The 23,122-nt window shown below is 42.1% G+C and overlaps 1 protein-coding gene across 1 annotated transcript in view; it reads left to right on the top strand.

The window, feature by feature from the left end:
* Nucleotides 1–22,371, top strand: part of LOC149435313 (prostatic acid phosphatase-like) — a 65,432-nt gene extending 43,061 nt beyond the window's left edge. The window contains exons 7-11 of the mRNA XM_089662799.1: nucleotides 4,480–4,612; nucleotides 7,952–8,034; nucleotides 10,391–10,497; nucleotides 13,820–13,995; nucleotides 20,783–22,371. Coding sequence (XP_089518925.1) covers nucleotides 4,480–4,612; nucleotides 7,952–8,034; nucleotides 10,391–10,497; nucleotides 13,820–13,995; nucleotides 20,783–20,901 — 618 coding nt within the window. The 3' untranslated portion in view covers nucleotides 20,902–22,371. The remainder of the gene's footprint in view (nucleotides 1–4,479; nucleotides 4,613–7,951; nucleotides 8,035–10,390; nucleotides 10,498–13,819; nucleotides 13,996–20,782) is intronic.
* Nucleotides 22,372–23,122: the final 751 nt, after the last annotated feature.

The following is a 23,122-nucleotide window of genomic DNA, read 5'->3' as shown; positions in this document are numbered from 1 at the left end:
CGCTGGCAACAAAAGTGAGTACACCCCTAAGTGAAAATGTCCAAATTGGGCCCAATTAGCCATTTTCCCTCCCCGGTGTCATGTGACTCTTTAGTGTTACAAGATCTCAGGTGTGAATGGGGAGCAGGTGTGTTAAATTTGGTGTTATCTCTATCACTTTCTCATACTGTTCACTGGAAGTTCAACATGGCACCTCATGGCAAATAACTCTCTGAGGATCTGAAATAAAGAATTGTTGCTCTAGATCAGTGGTTCTCAACCTTTCTAACGCCGCGACCCCTTAATACAGTTCCTCATGTTGTGGTGACCCCCAACCATAAAATTATTTTCGTTGCTACTTCATAACTGTAATTTTGCAGTAGGAGGAATAGTGCCACGTCATTGGTGTCAGGGGCAGGAATAGTGCCCCATCATTGGTATCAGTGGGAGGAATAGTGCCCCGTCATTGGTGTCAGTGGGAGGAATAGTGCCCCCTTCATTGGTGTCAGTGGGAGGAATAGTGCCCCGTCATTGGTGTCAGTGGGAGGAATAGTGCCCCGTCATTGGTGTCAGTGGGAGGAATAGTGCCCCGTCATTGGTGTCAGTGGGAGGAATAGTGCCCCGTCATTAGTGTCAGTGGGAGGAATAGTGCCTCGTCATTGGTATCAGTGGGAGGAATAGTGCCCCGTCATTGGTGTCAGTGGGAGGAATAGTGCCCCGTCATTGGTGTCAGTGGGAGGAATAGAGCCCCATCATTGGTGTCAGTGGGAGGAATAGTGCCCCATCATTGGTGTCAGTGGGAGGAATAGTGCCCCCTCATCGGTATCAGTGGGAGGAATAGTGTCCCATCATCGGTATCAGTGGGAGGAATAGTGCCCCATCATTGGTGTCAGTGGGAGGAATAGTGTCCCATCATTGGTGTCAGTGGGAGGAATAGTGCCCCATCATTGGTATCAGTGGGAGGAATAGTGCCCCATCATTGGTGTCAGTGGGAGGAATAGTGCCCCATCATTGGTGTCAGTGGGAGGAATAGTGCCCCATCATTGGTATCAGTGGGAGGAATAGTGTCCCATCATTGGTATCAGTGGGAGGAATAGTGTCCCATCATTGGTATCAGTGGGAGGAATAGTGCCCCATCATTGGTATCAGTGGGAGGAATAGTGCCTCATCATTGGTGTCAGTAGGAGGAATAGTGCCTCATCATTGGTGTCAGTGGAAGGAATAGTGCTCCATCATTGGTATCAGTGGGAGGAATAGTGCCCCATCATTGGTGTCGGTGGGAGGAATAGTGCCCCATCATAGGTGTCAGTGGGAGGAGGAATAGTGTCCCGTCATCGGTATCAATGGGAGGAATAGTGCCCCATCATTGGTATCAGTGGGAGGAATAGTGCCCCATCATAGGTGTCAGTGGGAGGAGGAATAGTGCCCCATCATTGGTGTCAGTGGGGGGAGGAATAGTGCCCCATCATAGGTGTCAGTGGGGGGAGGAATAGTGCCCCATCATAGGTGTCAGTGGGGGGAGGAATAGTGCCCCATCCTTGGTGTCAGTGGGGGGAGGAATAGTGCCCCATCCTTGGTGTCAGTGGGGGGAGGAATACTGCCCCATCCTTGGTGTCAGTGGGGGGAGGAATAGTGCCCCATCCTTGGTGTCAGTGGGGGGAGGAATAGTGCCCCATCCTTGGTGTCAGTGGGGGGAGGAATAGTGCCCCATCCTTGGTGTCAGTGGGGGGAGGAATAGTGCCCCATCCTTGGTGTCAGTGGGGGGAGGAATAGTGCCCCATCCTTGGTGTCAGTGGGGGGAGGAATACTGCCCCATCCTTGGTGTCAGTGGGGGGAGGAATTGTGCCCCATCGTTGGTGTCAGTGGGGGGAGGAATCGTGCCCCATCCTTGGTGTCAGTGGGGGAGGAATAGTGCCCCATTGTTGGTGTCATTTGCGGGAGGAATAGTGCCCCATCGTTGGTGTCAAGGGGAGGAATAGTGTCCCATCGTTGGTGTCAGTGGGAGGAATAGTGCCCCATTATTGGTATTAGTGACACCAATGATGGGGCACTATTCCCACTGACACCAATGATACTTACCTTGCAGACCCCTGCTCCAGCCTGGGCTCGCTCGCTCCCTCCCTCTCCCATGGTACCGACACTTACCTGTCAGCTGTCTTCCTTCTCCGGCCGCTCTCCTCCTCTTCACTCGCTCGATCTTCGCGGTGCCGCTCGGCTCCTCCTCTCCAAGCTCCACCTCCTTGCCAGTGATTGGCCGCCTGTGTGCCTCTCCTGAGCTACAGTGCCGGCGGCCAATCACAGGCGAGGATTGATCTCGAGGTGTGTCCAGATGACAGGGGCGGCATGTCATCCCGCCCACACCTGGAGACGGCGGTGGCGGCGGCGGCGGCGAGGAGCGGTGTCTCGGTTCCTAAGACCATCGGAAATATGTGTTTTCCGATGGTCTTAGGCGACCCCTGTGGAAGCGTCGTTCGACCCCCAAAGGGGTCGCGACCCCCAGGTTGAGAACCGCTGCTCTAGATAAATCCAGATGTTGTCTTTGGGAAATAGACGTATGAGTGCTGCCAGCATTGCTGCAGAGGTTGAAGGGGTGGGGGGTCAGCCTGTCAGTGCTCAGACCATACGCCGCACACTGCATCAAATTGGTCTGCATGGCTGTCGTCCCAGAAGGAAGCCTCTTCTAAAGATGATGTACAAGAAAGCCCGCAAACAGTTTGCTGAAGACAAGCAGACTAAGGACATGGATAAAGATAAACGTATTTGGTTAAGATGGTGTCAAGCGTGTGTGGCAGCAACCAGGTGAGGAGTACAAAGACAAGTGTCTTGCCTACAGTCAAGCATGGTGGTGGGAGTGTCATGGTCTGGGGCTGCATGAGTGCTGCAGGCACCGGGAGCTACAGTTCATTGAGGGAACCGTGAATGCCAACATGTACTGTGACATACTAAAGCAGAGCATGATCCCCTTCCTTCAGAGACTGGGCTGCAGGGCATAACGACCCCAAACACACCTCCAAGATGACCACTGCCTTGCTAAAGAAGCTGAGGGTATTCTGTTCATTTCCTATATATGCTTTTTTTCAAGCTGTTTAATCTACCTCACTAAATGGTGCAGTTTTTGTAGTCTATCTCCTAATAAAAATGTTTGTAAACAACAAAAAAAAGAAGCTGAGGGTAAAGGTGATGGACTGGCCAAGCATGTCTCCAGACCTAAACTCTATTGAGTATCTGTGTGGCATAGTCAAATGGAAAGTGGAGGAGCGCAAGGTCTCTAACATCCACCAGTTCTATGATGTTGGCATGGAGGAGTGGAAGAGGACTCCAGTGGCAACCTGTGAAGCTCTGGAGAACTCCATGCCCAAGAGGGTTAAGGCAGTGCTGGAAAATAATGGTGGCCATACAAAGTATTGACACTTTGGGCCAGGGGCGGACTGACAACTTATGGGGCCCCCGGGCAGTAGGGGATCATGGGGCCCCTGTGTCCTTGCCCAAACTCAAAAAAGCCTATGAAAAAGGTACCAGGGGCATCTCATGGGGCCCCCTACTGACGCCAGGCCCTCGGGCAGTGCCCGAATTTCCAAATGATCAGTCCGCCCCTGCTTTGGGCCCAATTTTCACTTAGGGGTGTACTTACTTTTGTTGCTAGCTGTTTAGACATTAATGGCTGTGTGTTGAGTTATTTTGAGGGACAGCAAATTTACACTGTTATACAAGCTGTACACTCACTACTTTACATTGCAGCAAAGTGTCATCTCTTCAGTGTTGTCGCATGAAAAGATATAATAAAATATTTACAAAAATGTGAGGGGTGTGCTCGCTTCTGTGAGATACTGGAACATTTTTGCTTTTGGGTTTAGCTATACATTAAAAAATACCAAAAACACAGCTTTTTTCTGCTTATTTATTTTATCCTATGTGTTAAAGTTTAAAGCCAAGCAAGTGGCTAAAACACATATCCAGAAGTTGTTTAACCTGCCTTGGAAATTCAAATGTATTTAGAATTATTCACCAAATTTATTTGGTCAAGAACTCATCTCAAGTCTGCTGAATTAACAGTGAAGGAGCAGCAGCACACTGATGAGGTCATCCGTCTGCTTCTTTTTCCAGTCAGCATGTTCATTGCAGGAGAGCCCAACTAGCTGAGAGGGTTGAACTTACTGTACCTCTCTATAACTGGGTACCGCTGTGCAGAGTATTACAAAAAGGCTATTACTGGGGAAAATCCAGTTACTTTGTGGCATTTAAAATAATTTTTTAAAGGAATACATAACTAAGTTTATTGAACCTTTTTTATATGCTTTTAATGCTGTTGAAGCCTATATAAATAACCGTCGGAAAAGAAAAAGAGAACCGTGCAATCACTGTGTGCTTGGCCCGTCTGTGCCCGTGGGCAGTTTACAGAGATGTATGTTCTGCTATAGCTATAGTTACACTGCTCAAATAAAGACTTGGCTGCCTTCTTAGTTGTACTTTTCTTAAACACATCTTAAACATTTATTTCAGAAAGTTCACGAGTACCCTTTACCTAACTGGGCAACAGATACTGTCATGGAAAAGCTTCTTCGTCTGGCAGAAATATCCATGGATTATTACTTTGGCATATACAAACAACATGAAAAATCTAAACTGATGGGAGGTAAATGAACCTGCTCATTTTATAAATCGGTACTAAATTGATGACTAGGGCAACAGGAAAGCTGACATTTTTTGTTAATGGAAACATGTATTAAGAAATATTGAGGCTGACATTCTGCCTTTCATTTCCCAGGCTGTCTATGGCTTCAGATGTTTCTAAAGCACTCTTAACCTCTTGGCGCCGGCGCCTCCTGGCCCTTTAAGAGTTTCAGAAGTCGGGAGGCGGGTTGGGTTTTAGGGTCATGTGACCGGTCACATGATCGCAAAGGTTCTCCTTTCGATCTCCCCTTTCGATTGGGACCTTCCGGGAGTTGCGGGCATATGTACTGGGAGCGCGCGCTCTCAGCACATGTGTAATTTCTAATTGTACGCAAAAATGCGGCCGCTCGGCATCAAGGCCCTGACGCTGGGAGGCCGCATATTTGCGTGCATTCGGCATCAAGGGGTTAAACTGGCTCTACACTAGTAGATTTCCAAACAAATGTTTGTATGAATATTTGTATGAAAATTGTAAGTACATTGGATGACTGGACGAATGTCATTTAAAAGTTCTTCAACATTTTGTTTGTTTTTAACATTTAATTTTGGAATGAATTAGGGATGCACCGATACTGATACTGGTATCAGTATTACTGCCGATACCAAATATTTTTATGAGTACAAGTACTCGTGAAAATGCTCGAGATACTGGAAACCAACACTTTCCGGTGCAATTTGCAGCAATACAAAATGCATATTGCACTGCAAAGAATAATAATTCTACTCTAATCTATATTTTATTCTTTTCTATTCTATTCCTGTATTTTCTGTTCTGTTTGATAATTTTCTTTTCTATTCTATTCTATAAAGCAGCCTAGGTAGGAATCATCATCTTATTTCACTTTTATATCTTACTGTATTTATTAGCAATATGTTTCCATTTCAAACCCAAATTCATTTTCAAATTCGAATTTTATTGCATTGTCAAATTCATATTCAAATTAATTTTTTGCTTCAAATTCAGATCATTTATTTTTTTTATAAATTATTTGGGATTTGTTGAAATGTATTACTATTGTGTTTCAGAAATTCTAGTTGTGTTTACATATTCTTTATGTGGTGCTCACCCCCCAAAGGGCCCGCTAGTTTGGTCCCAAGATTCTTCTTTCCAGATTAGTGCAGAGGCAGCCAGGCACACAGCATCAGTTGATCCAACTGGCTCATTGGACAATCTAGGGGTATTTTCTTTTTATCTTATTTTATTTTGGGGTAACTTGCATAGGGATAGGGAATTGTATGGGATACTCCAGAACTATGCACAAAACAGGAGGACACACTTACTATAACTGTACTTCAGGAACAGATAGCCTTTGCCTAACTCAGAACAAAATCTGTGTGTGAGAGATTAGGAGAGGTCAGAGATATGTATCACTCAGGAAAGGAACTACTTGACTTCTAGGTTAAAGAACAGTTCTCCTACGATAACTCTAAAGAGGCTGATAGTATGAATAGAAGAGAATCTACAAAGCCCAGGCTTGGCCAACAGTCTTTCACAAACTAGCTGGGACCTCAGTGGCTTGAGGTGAGGGGTATTCACCCCCATCTGAACAGGTGGAATCCCTTGGCAGGAAGACACTGCTGTTAAGAAATTCAGACTATTTATACACCTTCCCAGTCATCATCTGGGCCATATCTCCCAGGGATTTTTTTTAAACCATATAAATATTCATGTTGCCCATTTGCCTTGCACCACACCTATGTTCCAGAACAACCTACAGTTTTCTAGAAAGTAGAGAAGAGCAATAAAACCTGCAGCCTGTGAAAACCAGAATCAGTCAGCAATGCTCAACTCATTACAGAGGAGCCAAAAACTAAATTAACCTAACAACCTAGCAACATATAGGAGGGTGCTGCAATTAAATAGCTGGTATTCTCTCCTCATATGCTCTGCCTTCATAATGCAACAGGATTTTTCTCAGTCTGTTTTGTATAATCAATGATATCAACCAACTTAAAGTAGAAGTCCAGACTAACCCTAACTACTCTTAAAACTGCCCCATCCCCCTTCTTAACACCTATGCTAACTGACCTGTTTACCTATTTTCAGTCTGCTCTGGTCTGCTCAGGTTATTCAATTTCCCTGTGCCAGTCAGCGTGGCTTCAGGGGAGAGAAGGGAGCAATGATATCAAATGGGCCTTGAAGTCTATGGGGGATGTCACCACTCCAGATTTTTCTAGACTTTATCAGAGCACTCTCTTCTCTCCCCTGAACCTGCCGCTGACCATCACTGTGGAGATCAAGTGACCGGATGGAAGCGAGTAGGAAATAGGTAAGTATATACATCTTTCATAACCAAGTTAGTAAGCAATAGATGTTAGGAGGGGGGAGAGGACAATGTTAAAAGTAGTTAGACTCAAACTGGAATTCCACTTGTACCAGAGAAGGTGGGAAAGTCAAAATATTGTAGAGTGTCAGGTACTGTACTGCATGTGTTTTAAGGAAACTAGAAATGGAAACACTCAATGGGGATATCTTTACCAGCGAGGACTGTGCTCTTACTCAACCTTCGGTTCACATTAGTGCCATTTGGCCGTGGCACAGCAGCCCATTCATTTGAATGGGCTGCCCTGTCTCGCAAAGAGCAGGGAGAAGGTCCCTGCACCTTTCCAGAGGTTGCAGCAGGGTGTGATTTCCAGCACGGGTGGCGTGCCATTAAGAATAATGGCACCCTCCCACGGGTCCCACATTTTGTGTGCGGGTGGTTGCAGCTGCAGGATGAAGTGTAGGGCCCGCAGCAGCTTCCACCTGCACTAGTGTGAACTGAGCCTGAGAAAGAATATATCCCCAGGACAGAAAGTCTAAAAAATCTCCCCAATGAGACACAGACAGCATAAACTGAAGAAAATTACCATGCTTACCTTACCTAGAGCTTTCTTTAAATACACTTTGGATGCTTGTTCCACTGATTAAAACGACATACGTATCTAGTAGTAAGAACACCCTATAAACACCAAGTGCATGTTTGTAAAGCAGTGAATATGACTTTACCAAAGCATTCACTGTTGGTGAATCAATCACCGTCATTTAAAATACATGCAACTGGAAGATTTACCTGTGGGGAATTTTTGGTAAATGTCAGACTTACTGCATTATACACTGTATATGCCTCATGTAACTTTTCAAAGGCAAGCTAGCTAAACAATTGACAACTAGTGTGAGAACTCACGTAGCCAAGAAGTAAACCACCAAATTTATATTGTATTACCAGTGAATAAGGGGATGGTGTTTAAGCCAAAAATTGCTTACCTGGTGTTCTTTGACGTTTTGCAATTAATTGAAAGCATTTCATCTTCTTTTCAGGTGTTCTTGTGAAAGCCATTATAGAAAATATCACACAAGCTCTCACACCACCCAGCAAACAAAAGATGATAATGTACTCTGCGGTATGTATTTGACTTTCCTGGCAGTATTTCTTCATTATTTCTAAAAGGGTCTTTTATGTGAGAAAATATAACACATTAGAAATAGACCTCTAATTTAGATTTGGACATTGGTTGATGATAATCTTTATGCACCCTATAATTAATATATATGTGTGTGTGTATACTGTGTGTATATACAGTGAGGAACAGAAGTATTTGAACACCCTGCGATTTTGCAAGTTCTCCCACTTAGAAATCATGGAGGGGTCTGAAATTCACATTGTAGGTGCATTCCCACTCTGAGAGACAGAATTTAAAAAAAAATTCAGGAAATCACATTGTATGATTTTTAAAGAATTTATTTGTCTGCACTGCTGAACATAAGTATTTGAACACCTAAGAAACAGCAAGAACTCTGTCTCTCAAAGACCTGTTACTGTGCCTTTAAAAAGTCCACCTCTACTCCACTCATTAATCTAACTTAGTAGCACCTGTGTGAGCTCTTAAAGACACCTGTCCACCCCACAGTCAGTCAGACGCCAACTACTACCATGGGCAAGACCAAAGAGCTGTCAAAAGACACCAGAGACAAAATTGTGGACCTCCACAAGGCTGGAAAGGGCTACGTGGCAATTGCAAAGCAGCTTGGTGAAAATAGATCAACTGTTGGAGGAATTGTTAGAAAATGGAAGAGGCTAAAGACGACTGTCAGTCTCCCTCGGACTGGGGCTCCATGCAAGATCTCACCTCGTTGGGTATCACTGATGATAAGAAAGGTGAGGAATCAGCCCAGAACTACAAGGGAGGAGCTGGTCAATGACATGAAGAGAGCTGGGACCACAGTTTCAAAGGTCACTGTTGGTAGAACACTACGCCGTCATGGTTTCAAATCATGCATTGCACGGAAGGTTCCCCTGCTCAAGTCATCACATGTCCAGGCCCGTCTGAAGTTTGCCAGGGACCATCTGGATGATCCAGAGGAGGCATGGGAGAAAGTCATGTGGTCAGATGAGACCAAAGTAGAACTTTTTGGTCTAAACTTCACTCGTCGTGTTTGGAGGAAAAAGGATGAGTTGCATCCCAAGAACACCATCCCTACTGTGAAGCATGGGGGTGGTAACATCATTCTTTGGGGGTGCTTTTCTGCGAAGGGGACAGGACGACTGCACAGTATTAAGGAGAGGATGAATGGGGCCATTTATTGTGAGATTTTGAGCAACAACCTCCTTCCCCCAGTCAGAGCATTGAAGATGGGTCATGGCTGGGTCTTCCAACATGACAACGACTTGAAGCACACAGCCAGGATAACCAAGGAGTGGCTCCATAAGAAGCATATCAAGGTTCTGGAGTGGCCTAGCCAGTCTCCAGACCTAAATCCAATAGAACATCTTTGGAGGGAGCTGAAACTCTGTGTTTTTCAGTGACAGTCCCGAAACCTGACAGATCTAGAGGAGATCTGTGTGGAGGAGTGGGCCAAAATCCCTGTTGCAGTGTGTGCAAACCTGGTCAAGAACTACAGGAATCGTTTGACCTCTGTAATTGCAAACAAAGGCTTCTGTACCAAATATTAACACTGATTTTCTCAGGTGTTCAAATACTTATGTTCAGCAGTGCAAGACAAATAAATTCTTTAAAAATCATACAATGTGATTTCCTGAATTTATTTTTTAATTCTGTCTCTCAGAGTGGGTATGCACCTACAATGTGAATTTCAGACCCCTCCATGATTTCTAAGTGGGAGAAGTTGCAAAATCGCAGGGTGTTCAAATACTTCTGTTCCTCGCTGTATATAGGAAGCTGTCACCGTACCTGGGCCAATCAGCTGCAGCTGGGGCATTTCCCACCCTGCAGTCACATGTATACATTCGGCTGCAGGGCAATGAATGTTCTAATCTCCCTTGATTGGCCCAGTGCAGTGATAGCTTCTTGGCAGGCTTAGTTCGGAATAAGATCTGAATATGCCTGAGCTCACCACTATCCCCTACAGATCTCTGCACTTATTTTCTCTGGTGACAAGGGGAGCTTACAATCTAAGGTCCCTAAGTCACATTCATACATAATTTTTTTTAAATTAGAACATTGGTGCAAGTTCTTTATTAATTTGATGCACATGACTGTACATTGATAGAACTTTAATCATGATTTGGCATGTGCAAAACCACCACTTGTCTCATAACACTGTTTTTTTGGTACATATAAAATGTGCCAGTATTAGCGGACCAAAACATAAGTATTTCTGTTTGTGAATTCCCTCCAATGTCTTCAGAAATTAGCTAATAAACAGCAAATTTATGTATATCGATTATGTGGAAGACCATTTATCATACTAGATAAACCTGATCTGTAACAGTTGGTGTGATCTGTTTATCTCTTTCAGCATGATACAACTATAGCTGCTCTGCAAACAGCACTAAATGTCTCCAATGGAAAGCTCCCCCCTTATGCCTCTTGTCATTTTTTTGAGATTTACCAGGTTGGCAATGAGTAAGTATCTAAACAATTGATATTTGCAGGATTATAGTTTCAACTTTTGTGATCCCATTTCATATTTATTTTACATATAAGCATTTATTAATGAAAAAGGAAGTTTTCATATTGCATGTATACTGTATGCTAGTTCTTATAGCACACAGATGGTCATACCAGTTCACTCCAAAATCACTTAAAGGATAAGTTCACCATAAAAAAAATTATAAATGCAAATTTTTTTTGCAGGTAAAAAAATGTGCATTTATTATTTTTTTCCCTAGGAGCCTATGGAGCATTGCACCTGTGATTAGCAGATCATAGGTGCAATGTCAGGTTCTTGCAGATTGCCAATACACTGTCTGTCCGTACCTTAGATACGAGTAGGTAGTTACTGAAGTCCAGAAAGCTCAATGAACTATGAGAGCACTCACCAGCGCTCTTGCAGTTCATTGGGAACTGCAAGCCATCAGCCGCAATGGCTGACAGTACTTATAGTCTATTCATTCACATAACTCTGTGAATGAATGACGCAGCCGTGTGGGCGGAGACCTTTGTGGCCGTGCTGCTTTTAAATTATGACAGCAGCTGAGGGGAGAAGGTCCCTTGCTCACTGTCAGAAAGAGGGGCAAATCGGGCGCAAGGTGATAGATGCTTAACATGTTACATGTTACACCCTAAATACAATGAGACTTATCACATAATCACTTGTTCGAAAATCGACCAATGTATGGCCAACTTCTGCTTCACTAACTGTTAGTGATAGTCCGCAGATCACCTTCATGGTGTAAGCTATTGATTAGCTATTAACAAAAGCCTTGCAGTCTATGCATGAAATGCTTATACAAGTTTCTTGGGTAATCCTGCTCAATACAAAGTAGGCAAGGAGAGAACTTTTTCCTGCATACTGTGAATTTACAAATGATGGCAGACACTGAGAGTGCCTCCTTCAATCCTAGATTTACACCACACACATTAGTGGACATGCACAATCTAACTGTCTGGGAATGTCTTCTGGGCCATTAAACAGGAGTGCTCTAGTCACATGAACAATTTTATGTAGGGCAAAGGAGTAGGCAGGATGACCTGGGTGCAGAAAATTGCAGCATCAAGGAAAACAATCTGGTGGGGTTTCCTAATCTCCTGAATCACATTCATGAGAATTGCTTATTTGGGGTTGCTTTATGTTGCCTTATTGATATTGGATCATCTCTTGATCCAACAAAAATAGACCAGATTAGACTGTATATTGGCTGCAAAAAATTTTACTTTGAAATTAAAGGATAGCTTGGGATTTGGTTGTTATTGGTTCTAATAGACTTGTGCCAAGGCTAGGGACATTTAAATATTCACATAATCCTAGGAAAGAGTATATAACCTTTAAAATAAGTCCCTTGCTCACCTCTGTAGCTACAGGCACTGTGGAACAATTAATTGATAGCAAAAACACTGAAGCTGCTTAGGTCATTGTCTCAGGTTTCTCAACTTCCACTAAACTGTATTTCTAGTCAGGACTTTTATTTTGGTTTTGGATCAAGCAGAGAATGGCTAAAATACTTTTTTGTTGTCTGTGACCTCTTTGGAATATTTCCCTTAACTTCCTGTTTGGAGACACAGCAGTTAGGAGGCTGAGCCCACCATTGAAAACAAAGCCTGATATCTTATTCTGTAGACTATGGGCAAAATTAGGTGATGAAACCTAGGACATGCAATAGTAGTGTTAGAGACTGTTTTGATGTGCTGTTGTTCATGTTAGGTGGGTTTTGCATTCCTATACAAGTGTAGGGGAATGCAAAGCCTACAGGTCAGAGTAGAGCAAACGCACCTGTGAATTAATTCTGAATGATGTTAAAAGCAAATGAAACAGATATCAAGCTGATGCCATCAACACAGGTCCTCAGGCCTTTGATGCAGGCCTTAAATCTGATTGGAGGCTATATGCAAGTTTTCCTCCTTCTTTTGCTTCAGCCTAATAACTCAATACAGTGGGGCAAAAAAGTATTTAGTCAGCCACCAATTGTGCAAGTTCTCCCACTTAAAAAGATGAGAGAGGCCTGTAATTGGCATCATAGGTAGACCTCAACTATGAGAGACAAAATGAGTAAAAAAATCCAGACAATCACATTGGCTGATTTGGAAAGAATTTGTTTGCAAATTATGGTGGAAAATAAGTATTTGGTCACCAACAAAGAAGCAAGATTTCTGAATCTCACAGACCTGTACCTTCTTCTTTAAGAGGCTCCTCTGTCCTGCACTCATTACCTGTATCAATGGCACCTGTTTGAACTTGTTATCAGTATAAAAGACACCTGTCCACAACCTCAAACAGTCACACTCCAAACTCCACTATGGTGAAGACAAAAGAGCTGTCGAAGGACACCAGAAACAAAATTGTAGACCTGCTGGGAAAACTGAATCTGCAATAGGCAAGCAGCCAATTACAGGCCTCTCTCATCTTTTTAAGTGTGAGAACTTGCACAATTGGTGGCTGACTAAATACTTTTTTGCCCCACTGTACATCCCTGCTGCTCATGCTAACCAAGCAAATGATTTCCCTCATTACAATACCTGCTGTATAATGTTAGCTGGAATTTTATTGCTTTCCATAGAAAACAAATGCTTCTAACACTTGGTTTTGACTCAACCATACCATTCTGTTCTGTGCATACCTTAAACCATTTAAAACATATCTTTGGTCAAAATGTAACATCATATATTGATTTCTATACTGAAATTCAATAATATCTAGCCTATTCCTATTAATCTGAACAATCTTGCTTTGTGAAGATACTTCAGCATTTACATCCTTGAATTCTGTGACACATATTCACTGTGCCTTATGAGTAGGCACTGATGTGTCATACATTTCCCAGTACCTGCCTTCTGAACTACAGAGGTGCTGAGAGGAGGAGTTTCAGGAGGTAAAGTCAGTACAGGGTTCACTGCTTTCAGGCAGCAAGTTACCATGGGATATGTAGTCCTTAGAAATTAAATGTAAACAGCAGAGGAGAAGCTGCAAAGCATGCAAGGAATTCAGGATGTTGTGGAAAGAGATGGCCAAGAGGCAGGCAGCACTCACAACAGGAAGGGATATTTTTCAAGTAAGCGTATGTTGGATTGTCAATATTAACTATCATTTGTATTGCTATTAAAATGCTGATGTTATAAAATAAAAGTGTATTCTGTGACTTTAAATCTCTTTTAAATCCAACACACACTACCTAAAACATTTTTGAAAGTATCATATATTTACTGTTTATTGATCTATATTTAAGAAATTATACATGTAGTTTGCATAACATGATAAAAAATGTTTAACCATTATATATTCAAATAATAGGAAATATACTATTGAGATGTACTATAGGAATGATTCTTCAGTTGAGCCGTACCCAGTTGCTTTACCAGAATGTTCCCAGTCTTGTAGTTTGGAGCGTTTTACTGCCCTGACATCCTCAATCATTGCCCAAGATTGGAGAAAAGAATGTGGATTTAAAGATGAGGATAATAGCTCAGGTATGGTTACAATTATTTAACCAAGGTGTCAAATGTTACCTTTACTTTTTTACTGAAAGGATGGAACTCTTTATTATGCAATTGTTTGACAATATGTTTTCCTTCTCATTGTTCAAATTTTCATTAAACTAATTTTTTTTCGCCAAACATATACATACTATGACCATCTTAAAGTACAATTCCAGCCTAACACTAACTAGTCTTAAAAATATACCTTCCTCTCTCCTACCTATCCTGCCTAACCGGTGTATAGTGGATATAAAAAGTCTACACACCCCTGTTTAAATGTCAGTTTTCTGGGATGTAAAAAAATGAGACAAAGATAAATAATTTCATAACTTTTTCCACCTTTAATGTAACCTATAAACTGTACAACTCAATTGAAAAACAAACTGAAATCTTTTTCTTCATAAGAAAAGGCTTCCGTCTTGCCACTCCCAGACATATGAAGAATATATATAAAGTAAAACCTGCGCCAAAGAAAAAAACATATATATATATAATCCAAATGTAAATGCTGCTGCTCATGAAAGGAAAAAAAGAATCAAATATAAATAAACACTCCACAACGCAAAAAATATAAATGTGTAAAAAGTCCAAACAAAAGTCCCAAATATAAGAATGTGCTCCAAATCCAGAAATAGTGCCCAACAGAATCTTCAAAAAAGTGCTCACACCATCAGTGACTGACAATCCAATCCCCACTCACCAGATGAAGTGGACTCTTTGATGGTATGGCTAAAGAGTCAAACAAGCTCTTAAGAGCTCCTCCCCAGATACATCTGCACTTGATATCCTCCAAAAGCAATTCCCACATTTAAATGGCAAGGAAAAACAAATAAAGAACACAAATAGTGCAATACTATATAAAACTCTTTATTCCTAAAAAATGCTGTCCTTAATGCACTCACATGATATAAATTGTGTTCATGCTTCTATAATAAGCTGAGAGGCTCATATTTATGACACAAATCCATATAAACTCCTCCTTTGCAGAATTGGACTAGCAGTAGGTAGTATGAAATTAAAATCTCCTCTTAATGAAAGCAGGAAGTCACTCCAGAGCGCCGCAAACCAACGTGCGCTCCACTCACCGGACATGACGTCACTACGCATCCACTGGAACCGGAAATGCGTCGACGTGTTTTGCCCCTCCTCCAGGGCATTATTCAAGACCTTGGTCTTTCCGGTTCCGTTGGATGCGTAGTGGCATCACATCCAGTGAGTGGAGCGCACGTTGGTTTGCGGTGCTCTGGAGTGACTTCCTGCTTTCATTTAGGGGAGATTGTAATTTCATACTACCTACTGCCAGTCCACTTCTGCAAAGGAGGAATTTATATGGATTTGTGTCATAAATATGAGCCTCTCAGCTTATTATAGAAGCATGAACACAATTTATATCATGTGAGTGCATTAAGGGCAGCATTTTTTAGGAATAAAGAGTTTTATAGAGTATTGCACTATTTGTGTTCTTTATTTGTTTTTCATTGCCATCTAAATGTGGAAATCATTTATGGAGGATATCAAGTGCAGATGTATCTGGGGAGGATACACCCCGTCTTTAGAGCTTGTTTGACTATTTAGCCATATCAGCAAAGAGCCCACTTCATCTGGTGAGCGGGTATTGGATTGTCAATCACTGATGGTGTGAGCACTTTTTTTGAAGATTTTGTTGAGCACTATTTCTGGAATTGGAGTACATTCTTAAATTTGGGACTTTTGTTTGAACTTTTTACACATTTATATTTTTTGCGCTGTGGAGTGTTTATTTATATTTGATATGAAGAATATGGGAGATTGTTGTCACATGTACCACACAGCCAGTACTTGCCAGATATTCCTGTAGTTCCTTTAATGTTGCTGTCATTTTTTTTAATGACTTGCTGTGTGGGACTCTAGGGGACCCAAATTCATCAGCAATCCCTAAGGGGGTAGTTCTACATAACTATCACATGTATTATAATAAGTAATTATAGGCTTTACACCTTTTCCTATTTTTTCTGGTTTAAAAGGCACACCAAAACTTGCTTATATTAATCATTATAAATTACTTTTGTTTGTTGCATAGAATTATGATAATCAGTTTTAGGACTGGGTTAGGTAAATAGCTAGATAGACATGTAAGAAGAAAGGAGAAAGTGAGAGAGGGAAGAAGAGCTCTCTCTTTTTAAACATTAAGCCTGGTTCACATATATGCGTTGCGGTATATCGCATGTGATTCGCACAGGAACTGCACCGCATTCCTGTGCAAATCACATGCGATCTGTGTACGGTGCGATTGGAGCCATACATTTTGTATGGCTCTAATCACACCGCACCTGCACCAGAAACGTTCAGGACCCTTATTTTGGCCCACACTAGAATTGGATCGCATGAGTATTCACACCTATGCGATCCGATTCTGCACATCGCACCGCGTTTTGCGAACGACTTTTGGGGTGTTGTTAACATACACACCTGCAGCGATTCGCATAAATCGGGTGCGATTCTGATGCAGTGCGGAATTCGGACTGAAAACGCTGCGAATTCCGCACTGCATCAGTGTGAACCAGGGCTTACAATACTTTTACCAGCTCAGCAGTAACATTGTCTAAGGATACATCCAAATTTGACTTTTGACATAATTTATTAACACAAAAAAGTGTCCAAATTAAATGCCTTCCATACTCAATCTTCTTACATTTTTTAACAGAAGTGTAATACGTTGGGAAAAACACTCCAGACTGCAAGGGTTAAATGCTCATAAAACTTAGGGGGTTTTGAAAGAAGCTGTATTACATACCTGAATCCCTGCTCCAGCAGGCTTCTTGATTCATACTACCAGCCAACCACAGCCCCCTCTGAAAGCTGCTCTTGGCCACAGTCAGATGCTTGCCTCCGCCATGTACAATACACAGTTAATAGCCCTGCACTGTATGTGGCGGTGCCAAGGTTCTAGCCACAGACCAGATCTTCAAGGAAAAGAGGGGACCACCAAAGTCTGCTGGAGCAGGGAGTCATAGAAGGAATTCTGCACCTCCCTAGCATTTAATCTTGCAGTATGTTTGGAGGGGGGTTAGTGTGTTTGGATTTGGACATTAATGCACAGATAAAAGAAATGTATGTGAGCTGCTTTACCTGTCAAATGAACTGTAGGTGTGTTTACATAGTTGTGTGATCCTAGCCCCCTGGCATAAAGCATAGCTAGAATGGTGACCCCAATTTTCTCCAATGCAGTCAAGTAATACAGCAAGGTCACTTGTCTAAGCCTACTCTGGTGATTGGATAATGAAGCAAAAACATTAAGCTGTTTAGGTAAATGGTCTGCTTGCTGTGCTGTCTCCACCTGGCAGCAGGTTTCCAGCGTTAAACAGCATTGCGTGCTCCAGAGGAATAGTAGATGCAGATTTTGATTGGTTCACAGTGCTGCCCAACTTCTCTCAGCCTTAGCTCATCATCCCGATATAACCACCTCAACCCGAGACGTCATATGGCACCCTACGGGCAGGAAGTGGTTAAAGAAACAGGTTTACATTAAAGTATAACTGAAGGCAAAACTTTTCTAAGAGCTTGTATAGATTGTTTGATCTTCCTTTGAACATGCTACTCATACACATGCCTTTGTTCCAAACTCAGCATATGCATTTCTGTAGCCTTTACCCTGCTAACGCAAGGTGCAAGAGCAGGATCTATGTTTCATCTGCTTTTCTCTTTGATTGAGTAACTTTTGAAGCAAAATGAATACACATAGCATATAATAGATTTGCCCAAAGAAACACTTGGGGAAACACAGCTTCAGACTGAGCATCCACACTATGAATTAAATTTTTTGCAACTTGGGTTTAAGCCACACTACAAATGAAAATCAAATGCAGAAAGATAAACCCTTTTGTACAAGATTGAAACTGAGCATATGGTGGGAAAAAAAGCAGAGGTTACCTTGAAAAACCACATGTTAAAATGGTCATTAGATCTAGAGATATGGATAGCTAATGACGAGCAACTGATCACCTAAAAGGAGCAATGTTTAGGCTTAGAAGGTAAGAATTAGGCTAAAACACTTTTAAGGTCAGGATTTCCACTTCAGCTGCCTGGATGAGTGGGTCTGCTGATCATTTCAATAGGTGATACACTATATTGCCAAAACTATTGGGACACCCCTCCAAATCATTTGATTCAGGTGTTCCAATCACCTCCATGGCCACAGGTGTATAAAGTAAAACACCTAGGCATGCAGACTGGTTCTACAAATATTTTCAAAAGAAGGCTCTCAGGAGCTCACTGAATTCAAGCGTGGTACCGTGATAAGTTGCCACCTGTGCAATAAGTCCATCTGTGAAATTTCCTTCCTACGAAATATTGCACGGTCAACTGTTAGTGGTATTATAACAAAGTCGAAGCAACTGGGAACATCAGCCATGAAGTGGTAAGCCACATAAAATGACAGAGCGGGGCCAGTGCATGTTGAAGCTCACAGTGAGCAGAAGTCGCAACTGTCTGCAGAGTTAATAGCTAAAGACCTCCAAACTTCATGTGGCTTTCAGATTAACACAACAGTATGTAGAGAGCTTCATGGAATGGGTTTCCATAGCCGAGCAGCTGCATCCAAGCCTTACATCACCGTGTGCAATGCAAAGCATCGCATGCAATGGTGTCAAGCACACCAAGACATTTTGGATAATTTCATGCTCCCAACTTTGTGGGAATAGTTTGGGGATGGCCCCTTCCTGTTCCCACATGACTTCTCACCAGTGTACAAAGCAAGATCCATAAAGACATGGATGAGCGAGTTTGTGGTGGAGGAACTTGACTGGCCTGCACAGAGTCCTGACCTCAACCAGATAGAATAGCTTTGGGATGAATTAGAGTGGAGACTGTGGCCTTGTCGTCCGACATCAGTGCCTGACCTCACAAATTTGCTTTTGGAAGAATGGTCAAACATTCCCATAGACACACTCCTAAACCTTGTGACAGCCTTCCCAGAAGAGTTGGAGCTGTCATAGCTGCAAAGGGTGGGCCAACTCAATATTGAACCCCACGGACTAAGACTGGGATGCCATTAAAGTTCATGTGCGTGTAAAGGCAGGCATCCTAATACTTTTGGTATTCTAGTGTATGTGAAGGTAACCTTTTTCATCACGTTAGAATTCCTTGGGGTTGTGTCAGGTTATTTTTAAGGTAATGATTAGCGATAACTTTGCTGCTGGATTGCAACTGACCCTTGACAAGCTAGAAATGTAAATGTGCTCACTGCCGTTATTGTTTACTTAACCTAAGGAATGTTTCCTTTGCTCCATTAAAAGGGAATGAGGAAAAAAAAGTTATTTCCTGCAGATTAAAGCACTTATAGCCATCCTATAATAACAGCTATATGATCTACTCTGACATTGGTCATGATCACAAGCATGTTGCAAAGCTGTGTTGTATGTTTTTAGTATAGATTGCATTTACAATTGGCTGACCTGACAGCAGAGATGAACAGCATTATTTTTAAAATAATCACAGCTAATAAATGCACTGATTAGGACTGATAGTATGTAGTCAGCATCAGTCTACTATTTCAAACTTTATAACCATTGATGGATGTACAGTTGGCCCAAAACAGTCTATAAACTAAACCTCACCTCTGATTACATGGATTTCTTTTCCTGCTTTTTACCTAAACTGCCTTTTGGAACTTGACCTTGACCTTAAAAACGCTGACGATTTGAGCTTTTTTTTATTCCCCCAATTGCCCCTCCATGTTAACCATGCATACACAGGAGTATTGACGCAGGACCATTTATAAGCAGAAAAAAACATGACATATGCATTCAGAAGAGGAGCTTTTGAGCAAATAAAAAAATTATCAAAAGTGCCTAAACACACATTAACCCTAGGTTCACATATGTGTGGGTGGTGCGGCTGCGGATCCGCACAAAAATCTGTGCAGCCACACCACCCGCAAAGAGGAATGCGGACCCGCGGACGGGTTCCATTAGTTCTAATGGCACGCAGCCCACACTGGAAAACGCAAACGTACTGGGAACCGAGGTTTTTTGTGCGGGCTGCATTTTCAGAAGAAGTGCAGGGACTTCCCTGCGTGTCACGGGGCACGGGAGTCCATTCAAATGAATGGGCTCTCGTGCCCGTGCAAAATGTGGCCCACACGCCCGCATATATGTGACCCAGGCAGGGGCGGACTGACCATTTGAGCACTCGGGCACTACCCGAGTAGGGGGCCCCATGAAATGCCCCGATACCTTTTATAGGCTTTTTTTGGGTGTGCTTTGAGTGTGGGCAAGGACACAGAGACCCCATGATCCCCTATTGCCCAGGGGCCTCATGAGTTGTCAGTCCGCTCCTGGACCCAGGGGTAATGCTCAACCCTAGGCGTGTTTAGGCACATTTTCTTGTTAATGCATTTCAATGGCCAGAATTCTGGTCAGTAGAATTAGTTAACTTCAGACACAGGAACATGCCTAAACACACATGCAAAAACACGTTTTTTTACTACGCTCTTGCTGCTGCTAAACTCCTGTAGGAGAAAAAAGCATGAATAGAACACAGTGAGCATGAAGCCTTTTAGAGAAAAGTAAATCCTAACTAATGCAAAGAAATGAATGTGTGATCTCAGATTCACCAGCAGGTGGTGCTGTGAGCAAAAAAATCTGAAATGGTTGCTAACAGACTTCTTAGAATAGGGGAAATTATTGAGCTCAGGGATCTGAATTAGCTGAACAATTTTCCTCACAATAAGTATATTGTTTGTTAATGGTCATTTTTTGTATGGTGTTTAATTTAAAAATGTGTGTGTTTTTTTTTCCAGGCAAGATTGCTGGATTAACCATTGCTGTGGTTATCCTAACCATCGCATTACTTGGTTTTGTGGTCACGTTTATTATCTGTAGGAAACGGTTGCTGAAGGACAATTATGAAACAGTATGAGGAGATCAATGGAGAAGCACTCAGTTATATGCCTTTAAAACTGATTATATATTAAAATGACTGTGTGTAAAAACAAGAGGACAGGCTACTAAACATCTGACACAAAAGGAGATAAAAAAGAAATATCACTGCTGCTATCTCATCAAGAGGTCACACAAATCTGTTACAAAACAGTATGATGCGGAATCAGAGGATGTGCTTGTATTTAGGTTTTCAGATGGTGCTTTGGAGAGCAAAAGTGTCCGCCATGCTTTGCTAAGTGTGCAGATTACAAATAGTGCTTCAGTTACTGTAATATAAAGTAGGAAATGCACAAAATGAATGAAGCAGATTTGTGCTGATGGTAAAAAAGTGTTCAATACATATATGTTAAACAGCAATAATATATACAGTACTGTACATATTTTAGCAATTGTTACATTCTTTGTTGAGGGAATGGCCATCCTCATCACAGTTAGCATTAGGAATGATGTCCATGGCCCTAGCTTTAGTGTTCCAAGATAATGTTAATATTATCATAGCACATGTTCCTGGATCAGGCTGAAAAGTAGCTGGAAACTGAAAGTATCATAAGTCAACATTCATATTTGCCAGCACACCATAGATCATCAATGTCATTGAAAAAGCTTTTATTTGCTAGCACACCAAGGATTATCATTGTCATTGGAAAAGCTTTTATTTGCTAGCACACCAAGGATCATCAATGTCAATGGAAAAGCTTTTATTTGCTAGCACACCAAGGATCATCAATGTCAATGGAAAAGCTTTTATTTGCTAGCACACCAAGGATCATCAATGTCAATGGAAAAGCTGTTATTTGCTAGCACACCAAGGATCATCAATGTCATCGGAAAAGCTTTTTTATTGAAGAATGATCACATCATAGAAAGAAATGTGAAAAGTTTCAGAGCCACGCAGGACCCCTTCGCCAGGCATGTGATCACACCTGGAACACCTCTCAGGTTTTTATACCTGTCTTTACCTCCTTTAGGGACTTTCACCCTGTGGTGTGCTGGCAAATATATATGTTAGCTCTAGATTGTAAGCTCCAAGGAGCAGGGCCCTCCTTTCCCTCTTGTATTGATTTGTATTGTTGCTGTATTGTCTCCCTTTATATTGTAAAGCACTGAGCAAACTGTTGGCTCTATATAAATCCTGTATAATAATAATAATAGTGTTCTTCGCAATGTGTGCAGGCACTGGGGGCTGCTATAGGAAAATGGCCATGTTCATCACATGTGTAGAACAGCTGACACCTACATCAGGTTAATCGTATGGAGTATGCACAGCCGATTATGGCTGATCCAGGGTCTGTATGCAAAGTTCAGCACTGGGCTATCCAGGCATGTACCCTATTGGATGTATGCATTTTAAAGCTAGCTGTGTACGGTATGGGACCTGGTGGGGATTTTTTATCATTTGTACTTTAAAACTATTTTTGTGAAAATCAAGTTAAATAGATGTGCTGCAGCTACTGTTAATACTGTTTGAAGGTAGTCACCTGGGAAAACAGTGTATTGGACAATGGAACAGAACGTGAACACAAATAATGATGAATTAAGTACAGTTGGCTGACTGGCAAAGTCTAGTATAAATTGACAACTAAATTATCTTACAAACTCAACTGTTAACCGTGATCCATCTTAATGCTCTGAGCAGCCTTTCTCAACCAGGGTTCCTCTAGCGTAGCGGTCTCCAAACTTTCCAAAAAAGGGCCAGATTACTGTCCTTTAGACTTTAGGGGGGCTGGACTGGGGCCACTTGGAGTAGAAAAGGTCCTGACAGCAGTGGGAAAAACCAAGGCCTCATCTTTGGTGTCATTGGGAGGAATTGTGCCCCATCATTGGGGTCATTGGGCCCCATCATTGGTGTCATTGAGAGAGATTGTGCCCCATCGTTGCTGTCATTGGAAAGAATTTTGCCCCTTCATTGGCGTCAGTGGGGATAATTATGCCCTATTGTTGGTAGCAGTGAATGAAATCTTTCCCCAAAGGCCAGATAAAAGCAAGTAAAGAGCCACATCTGGCCCTTGGGACACAGTTTGGAGACCACTGCTCTAGAGCAGGATTTCTCAACCTTTTTAACACAGAGAAACTCATAAAATAACTTACTAGTATCAAAGAAACACAGCTAACATTTACTTTTTCTACAGATCACTGTACATTAGTGGCATGGTCAATCGAAAGAATTCTCCTTACATTTGAGATCAATGGGAAGAATC

This window comes from Staurois parvus, unplaced genomic scaffold, assembly GCF_062004578.1.
Source record: "Staurois parvus isolate SC_StPar_1 unplaced genomic scaffold, SC_StPar_1.0 ptg001545l, whole genome shotgun sequence".
Taxonomy (NCBI): domain Eukaryota; kingdom Metazoa; phylum Chordata; class Amphibia; order Anura; family Ranidae; genus Staurois; species Staurois parvus.
The sequence above is the reverse complement of the archived record's forward strand: the minus strand, read 5'-3'. Positions and strand labels throughout refer to the sequence as shown.